Consider the following 8,412-nt stretch of genomic DNA (forward strand, 5'->3'; position numbering starts at 1 on the left):
CCTGGGCATCAGTGTCTGCCTGTGGCCATGAAAACACACGCACAGCCATGAAACGCCCAGCGGCTGTCCCCGCTTTAGCCCAAGAGTCACACTCCTACTGTAGCGGCCCCGCGACTGGTTTGGGGATAACCATCCTGGGGGCCGCCGCATCTCCCCAGGCCATTCCACCCCGGCGGGCGGGCGGGCGCCTCCCCGGCGCTTCCCGTCAGGCGCGGTGAGGGCAGCCCCGTGAGGGCCCCGCTGTTAAGGGCGTGCGCGGCGTCCCGCCCCCTTCTTTTGGAGCCGGGCGCCATTTTGTGCGCACGCAAGGTGAGCCTTGGGGCCGCTTCGCCGCTCCAGGGGGACGCGGCGGGGACACGGGGACGGGGATCCAGGGGGGTGAAAGTAGCCAAGAGGATCGCGGCCAGGGGAATCGCGCTGCCGGCAGGGGCGGGCGGGGGCCGCTGGCTCCGCTGGGGGTGGCACGGCCTTGTTAGGGCGCGGGAGGGAGCGAGCAGGCCGCGGGCTGCGGTGCGGGCGGGTGGCCGGGCAGGCGGCCGCTGAGGGATGCAGGGAGGAAGGAAGGGAGGAAGGGGCCGCCGAGACCGGCCGTGGGTGCAGGAGCGGAGTAGCGGGGCCCCGCCGGAGCGGCAGCACGTGGCGGCGGGGCCGGACATGGCGCGGCCTCCGGCGGGAGATCGGGACAAGGAAGGCGGCAGGAACGGCGTGTGCGCTTGGTGTCAGATTTAATGCTGGCCGGTAAATGTGGTAGTGGAGATCGTGCCTTTTGAGTACCTCGTAAAGAGAGGTTGAGGGAGCGGGGAGTAGCCGAGCGGGGAGTAGCCGACCGGGGGCAGAGGTTTCATGGATTTTACAGAATATTCTGAGTAGGAAGGTGTCTTTGGCAGGGGCACGTGGCAGGAGCATGAGACAACCGGCTGAAGTCAGAATGAGAAGCTCGGAGTGGATATAAGGGGAAAAATGTTCATCGTGAGAACATCCAGGCCTCCAGACAGGCTGCCCAGGGAGGCTGTGCAGTAGGGTCTAGAGGGAAAGCCATAGGAGGAGCGGCTGAGGTCACTTGGGAAGCTTCATTGAAGTTTACAACTTTCTCATGAGTGGAAATGGAGGGGCAGATACTGATCTCTGTGGTGACTAGTGACAGGACGCAAGGAAATGGCATGAAGCTGTGCTAGGGGACGTTTAGGTTGGATATCAGGAAAAGGTTCTTCACCTGGAGAGTGGCTGGGCAGTGTAACAGACTCTCCCGCGAAGTGCTCACAGCACCAAGCCTGACAGAGTTCAACAAGTGTTTGGACAATACTTGTAAGCACATGATGTGACTCTTGGGTCATCCAGTACAGGGCCAGGATTTGGACTGGTTGGTTCCTTCCAACCCAGAATATTCTATGATCCTTTAAGGGTTTCAAGACCTGATGGACAAGGCCCTGAGTAGCCTTGAGATCTCATAGTATACCTTGCTTTAAGCAGGAGCTTGAGCTGGGTGACTTGCTAGCATCAATTCTAACCTGAGTTACCCTGTGGTAACTGATTGCTGGTAATGTCTTAAATGAATAACATTACTTGGATTGACACAGCCATTTGGAAGCAGTGTCATTCTGCGTAGGCTTAAAGTCTCTATTTCTCTGAAATACTTGAAAGTGCTGTCAAATTTTAGGGAGTGAACTAGTAGTTCTGAATAATTTTCCTTAACTTTTACAGTAATCGGCCAAAATGACGAACACAAAGGGAAAGAGGAGGGGGACACGTTACATGTTCTCAAGGCCATTTCGCAAGCATGGTGAGTATACTTTGCAGTAAGAACACTGCATCAGGTTACCCTGGGGAGCATTTGTGAAGCAGTGTCTTGTGCTAAAGAATTTCTGACAACTTGGGCTAAAAATTGTAGAACAGTATGCAGATAAACCCTCAGTTCTTACTGCAAATACATTGGTACTCTGACTGCTTGTCAGTAGTAACAATGCTGATTCTATCAGTGCCTGAAAATTAATTTGAAGGTGAAGAAAACATTTCAACAGTTATTTAGACATACAGCTTTTTGCGTCTGAGCAATAAGCAGTGATAACATTTGCATTTATAATGAAGTGGTAAATAGTTTAACGCCTTTTCAACTTTGGCACTAGGAACACAATTAAAAGTTATTTTTTTTGAGTTGGATTTTTTAAAAATTGGAAATGTGTAAAAACATAATTACTGCTTTAAAAAGTTTGATCTTTGGGGTATTTAGGAAAATCAAATGCATGATTTCTGTCCCCCATCCTTTTTTATGTGTGAATGTGAAACTCTTGGCTTTATAAGTATCCAAATTTGTATCTCTTAACAGGAGTTGTCCCTCTGGCCACCTATATGCGGATCTACAAGAAGGGTGATATAGTTGATATCAAGGTACTTTCTGCAGTGCTTCGTGGTTAAAAGCTAAAATAGTGTAGTACTATTCAGTCTCCAGTTTCTTGAGGTGTCTTTTTTTGTTACTTGGGTCATGTGTGTCAACACAAGTACCCCCTGCTCACTTTTGGAGCAATACTGGAATGACAGTGCTACTGATCCAGTAGTAATACTTCAGTATCACATGCTGGTTTACATGGGGGTTTTATGTATAATTTGGCTGATGCTGTGTTCAGCTGAAAAACGTGAGTCAAGAGATGCCATATCTAATGCTCGAGTTGCTGTGCGGTGCCTTTTGGCACTGCTTTTGTGGGAGCCTCAGCTGTCCCTTCAGTAGATATTGTGTTTTGCCCAACTTGAGCCTGCTCTTCAGAAGAGTTGTGATTTATGGTGGGGAAGCTCATAGTTACCTCTCTTAAAATAAATATCTACAGGGGTGGTAATTGCAAAGCCATATTAAAAGTAGAAACAAAGAAATAAATGTAAGGATGCATCATATATATTAATACAAGGGGAAAAGTGAGCGGTGTTTCCATCACTTGATATTTTTTAGAATTTGTTTTTTAAAGTCAACTGTATTTTCAAGATTAGATTGTAGTGAATCTGAAAACGTTTCACCAAGGACTCCTACTTTGTTGAATCCTTTGGTTTTGTTTGAAATGCTTTGTTCTTGTATCAGTCACACAGAAGATGGTGTATAATTTGCTTGTTTGTTGTTTGGCTGTTGGAGAATGCGCTCTTCAGAATTGACATTTCTTGATGCACTGGAGCTTGATGATGAATGTCTCTTGTGATTGCTTGCCTTTGCTGAAAGCAAAGTGATCAGTCATTTCACCGACACTGAAAGCAACCAGAATTTACATAGCAAAATTTGGTAGTCTTCAGATAGAAAATGCATGGTTATAAATTCTAACATATGGATAAAATAGGAGTATTTTTAAATTAATCTCAAATAATTTGAAACATATACTTTAAATTACCTCTGAAAGAAAAATCCTTAATACTACTTTTTTTCCTTTTTTTTTCCCCGTTTTCTTTTTTCCTTTCTTATTTTACTTCTTAACAGGGTATGGGTACTGTTCAAAAAGGCATGCCCCACAAGTGTTACCATGGGAAGACTGGAAGGGTATATAATGTTACTCAGCACGCTGTGGGCATTATTGTTAACAAGCAGGTTAAGTAAGTAATCAAATTCTGTGTATTGAAACTTCGCATTTGAGAAGGTTGTTCTGTAATTGCACCCTCCTTTCACTTTGCCAGTTAGACAGTTATTGTCTTGATTGGTCATTCAAGGTGGGTAAAGTGTATTTCCTTTTAAAACCCAAGCAAATGATGCTCATTTGACTTGGATCCTGTCAGAGGAAACAGTTTTTATTTTTCTGAGTGGCATTTTAAGTGACATTACCTAATGGTTTTTTTTTCAGCCAAACCTTCATGTTGGTACTGAAACCCTTTTCAAATATTAGTTTGTAGCTGTATCCAGCCAGATTCAGCTGGATTTTGTACAGTTTAGTCAGAAAAAGAAAAGTTGGTATTGCGTTGCAGGAACTGGACTGGAGTATATAGGTGATAAAATTATTTGTTTGTATGCTACAAGGCTAAAATTATGTATTCTCCACTATTTTAATTTGGAATGGTCAACACATTGTTATATACTAATAGGCTTTTCATTATATCTGATGTGCATCTGCAGCTGTGTGTTTTGAGGTATTGCCCTTTAAAGAAAAATTATCTGTAATTGAGCTTATGAAGTTACTTGTGTAAGGGCTGTAATTCTAGGTTTAAAGGGACCTGTTTTTCAAGTGCAGTAAATTGAAAAGTGATTCCCTTTTTTAGGGGCAAGATTCTTGCCAAGAGAATTAATGTGCGTATTGAGCACATTAAACATTCCAAGAGCAGAGACAGCTTTCTGCAGCGTGTGAAGGAAAATGAAAGGAAGAAAAAGGAAGCAAAAGAAAAAGGCATTTGGGTTCAACTGAAACGTCAGGTAATGTGTCTGTTGGGTTCACAGTCCTTCTGAGGGAGGTTAAATGTTTGAGTGGTAGCACACAGTGCATCTGGATCAGAGCTGTGTGAGACGTTTGGTGCCGCAACAGAACTGCACTTGCCAGGATGAAAATTGTAGTCTTGGCTGAAAATTGTAGTCTTGGCTGTGAACAAAGGGGATGATGCTTCCTGTTCTGTTGCTGATCTGCAGGAGAAGCTCTGGATGATTTCTAGGATCAGTAGTAATGTCTTTGGTTTAGTTGAATTTTTAGTTGCAACAGGTTCTGTTGTAACCCTTTAAGAAAAGAATTAATAACCAGACTTCAGAGAGGAGGTAGCAGCTGTTGCTTCTGGAACCACAGGGTACATCACTCCATGGTCATGTTGGTGACTTGGTGAGAGTAAAGTGTAGGTTTTTTAATTCAGCAGTGAGAGTCAAGCACACCTTCTAGCAGATAATTTTCTTACTGCTACTCCTTGAATCAAATTTTAGACACTAGGAATGGTAAAATTTCTGTAATGTTTATATAATAAGGTGTTAAATGGTTGTCAGAATGTATTTTCTGTAAGTTTGCTTCTGAGCTTTAGTGTCATGAGTTTTCTTTTTTATTTTTCTGTTTACAGCCTGCTCCACCAAGAGAAGCACACTTTGTGAGAACTAATGGCAAGGATCCAGAACTGCTGGAGCCAATTCCCTATGAATTCATGGCATGATGCACATATAAAAAAATAAATTAAAGATCTGGTTTTGGACAAGTGTATGTGATTGTGGCTGATTCACTTAAGGGTTTTTTGTGTTTGAACAGATGCTTTAGAAACCTTCTCTTTTATTGACGTTTATTTATTTAACTTGCATTACCATGATGCTTAGTCATTTAAATCATTTGCAGCTTTTGCTGACGAGTTTAGTCATTTATATAGACTATACATTGTGGGAACACTGAAATCTGCTAGTGCTTAGTAATGATCATGAGGTAATATGAGAGGATATGGAATATTTCACCAGCAGACTTCAGAACATGTACCAAGAACTGTCCAGAGTCACTTGAAAGTTAAGCTTTTGGCTAGGGGGCCTCACAAATACCAAGGAATTGTGGAAGCCATTTTTGAAAACAACCTTTGGAGAAATGCCCATGGGCAGATTTTGGTGGATTTGGTTTTTTCATCATTGTAACTTGTAAAAGAAGAATGTTTAGAACATCCCTGTGCCAATAAGCATTCTTATAAAATAGTGGTCATTTAGAAACAAGGCTTTAATTCCAAACCCGCCAGCCTTTATATTTTGATATTTAACATTTTAATTGGCTAGCATAGCTAAACAATTGCATTTTGTATGTTTATTGCATGCCTGTTGGATGCCCTAATGCATTCCTCTAATCCCAGATCTATTGATACCTCACAAAAGCCCAGTGCTACCTGCACATTTCTTGAATGGAAGTCATCTTCAGCTGACTATTTACTAAGTGCTGGTTTTGTGAGCTTTGTTTGAAACAGGGAGTGAAGCTTGCTAGAGACTGCTGAAGGTAACCTGCTTGGTTAGCCTTGAAAATGCATAAATTCAAGCCTAATTGTGTTGTAAATACAGCTAAATAATATTTCACCTTTAAGTGTGATGTTAGCTACTTTAAGTGATGTAAAAATAATGTCTGTGTAAAGAGTAAAATACTAGAGAAGCAGGTGACCTCATTCCATTTGTAGATATTGACTGTTGAAAGTTATTGAACAGTGAATTGCAGGGCAGCTGGTGAGTTTGGGCATAAGAAGTGGAGAAATGATGAGGTTTGTTTTTTACCTAACACGCTCAATTGTGGGTGTTCCCATTCTTGTGAAATGTAGGTTTCAGACCTTGAATTCATAGTCAGGCTTGACCTGGTGCTTAAGGGTGATAGGCTTTAGGTGCTGGAGCTTCCATGTTCCAGTGAGCAGGTGCTGTTTGAAGTTGGAGCAGGCCCTGTAGGTGGAATGACTTTGGAAGTGTGTTAAAGAAGGTGGAGCAAAGCTTACCCACTAGCAGACTGATACATGACACTAGTGCTGTATTTTGACGCCATATGTATTGGACGTGGAGTGCATCACCATCTCCAGAAGCCCTCTGTTGCATCTTATGCACTTAGCTTTTATGGGCTTTTCTTGGAGTAGCTAAATATGTATTAAAACCTTCATCAGCTGCTTTGGCTTGTCGGTTTCCACAGCCATTTAAAATTGGTATTTGCCTCTCAAGCAAGATAAGCATCATTTTCCACTAGGCTTTGTGTCTGTAGGAATTAAGTGGGAGGCTTTATTGGGTACAAACTTTGGTGATGGTATTTTAAATTTGCTTCTCATTCATGCATGTCTAAGCTATTTTGGTTCTGTGTTTGGCTTGTACTCGTTTTTCAAAATCGCAGTGGATTAGCTGTAGCAGTATGATGAAATGATTAACATCATAAGTGGTGCGTAGTTCTAAACTTTTGAATTTATTTTCAGCTCTTTGGAATAATGAGACTGGATAGTATTACAGTGGTCTTGTTTAAAAGCCCTGGTCCCAGAGGCGCTGTGCATTGCAACAGTTGTCTGTTTAGTGTCTGTGTTTTTAAGGTCACTATGCCAACAGTAGTTGGTCATAAACACATGTTTGGAATCTGCATGTGGGCTGGGAAGAGAAGGAGGGAATGCTTTCCATGGTCAGGATTCCCAGAAGTGACCAAAAATCAAGCTGGTTTTGTACAGGAAGAGAGTAGGTTTTTTTGGGTTTTTTAGTGTTTGGAAATGGGACAAATTAACCAAGGTGTAACCTGTCTTGGGTTTACAGACACTACCTGTTAGTTGCACTCAGTGCAGCAGTGGTGGTGGTTTTCGTGGTCATCTGAGGTTTGCAGAAGCACAGCCCAGACACTTACAGGTATCGGTACCTGCTGGTACCATGTGTTCAGCTGCCCTGTTTTTGCACAGTCCTGATGAAAGAGGGAGATCTGTGAACTGGGAAAAGGTATTGAAGAACTGCTTGTCAGGACATCTTTAGTCATGAGGTGAAGCATGAAGCATGTTTCTTTACAGGGTTTGGAGTCACAAGTTCCTACTTGCTCTGGAAGGGGTTTTACACACTAGAACCATAAGCTGTAACCGTTTCTCTGTGGTCATGTTCTAAGGCTGTGCCTAGTAAGCAAAAGCTTGCAGTGAGTGTGCCAGCTACAGGCTAGGTGTTTCCTCTCCATGCTGTGACAGCTGAATTCTCATTCCACGGTACTTTGCAGATTTCCCAACAGTTCTCCACAATTCTAAGCTATAGGCTTTTCATATAACTGGGGACACCTTGAACTAGCAGAATTATGGAATCCTTTTTATCAGGTTCACAGTGTCTTCCAGTTCCCTTCTAACACAGAGACATCATTATCCCGGAGCTGGTGGACAGGCTGTCCCTATGCAATATATGGAAAGAGTATTGCTTTGGGAGTTCAGCAAGCCGTTACACTTCAGTGTAGTGCTTTGTGTCTGTTCCAGGGAGCCTAACTGGGAGATGGGGGCTGAGCTGTCTGCCCTTTACCTCCTCCTTAACTGCCTCAAACCTTTGCAGCTGGTTTCCTGCCAAGAGCCCTGCCAAAATCTCCTTTTGTCTCCTAGAGAAGCAGCAAGGAAGCTGCTTTCTGAGCTGCCAGCTTTGTCCTTTTTAGTGGTGTGGCAACACCAGGATCTGAGGTTTGCTGAAGAGTGTGTAGGCAGTGTTGGGCTAGGAAGGTCAGTGAAAGAGCAGAAAGGACTGGGGAGGAGGAGGAACTGTGTCTGTGCAACGGGGCTGTGGGCTGAGGACCCCAGGAAGGGAGCATGTGAAGGGTGCAGACCTGAGCAGGGCAAGGGATTTGTAGATACCTCCAGCCCTATTCCTGGGGAGAGGCAGGTGAGCAGCTGCCAGGAGGACATGTAAGCAATTCATGCTTTTATAATCTTCCCATTGTATGTATTGGATGGAGTAAACAGTCTTGATGTTCTCCCCTTTGTCCTTCTCAGTGCAATCCTGGGCTCAGCATATTCATGGTCCTTGTGATCAAAAAGATGGCTGGCATC

General features: G+C 43.6%; 1 protein-coding gene across 1 annotated transcript; it reads left to right on the forward strand.

Moving 5' to 3' along the window:
- Positions 1–209: 209 nt before the first annotated feature.
- On the forward strand, positions 210–5,132 carry RPL21 (ribosomal protein L21). Its single transcript, XM_017818630.1, has 6 exons — positions 210–309; positions 1,702–1,780; positions 2,324–2,385; positions 3,452–3,564; positions 4,222–4,372; positions 4,996–5,132. Exons 2-6 carry the CDS (start codon positions 1,714–1,716, stop codon positions 5,083–5,085), a joined length of 483 nt encoding a protein of 160 aa, XP_017674119.1. The 5' UTR covers positions 210–309; positions 1,702–1,713; the 3' UTR covers positions 5,086–5,132.
- The last annotated feature ends 3,280 nt before the right edge of the window (positions 5,133–8,412 follow it).

The sequence above is a fragment of the Lepidothrix coronata genome, unplaced genomic scaffold, assembly GCF_001604755.1.
Source record: "Lepidothrix coronata isolate B3197 unplaced genomic scaffold, Lepidothrix_coronata-1.0 Scaffold69, whole genome shotgun sequence".
NCBI lineage: Eukaryota > Metazoa > Chordata > Aves > Passeriformes > Pipridae > Lepidothrix > Lepidothrix coronata.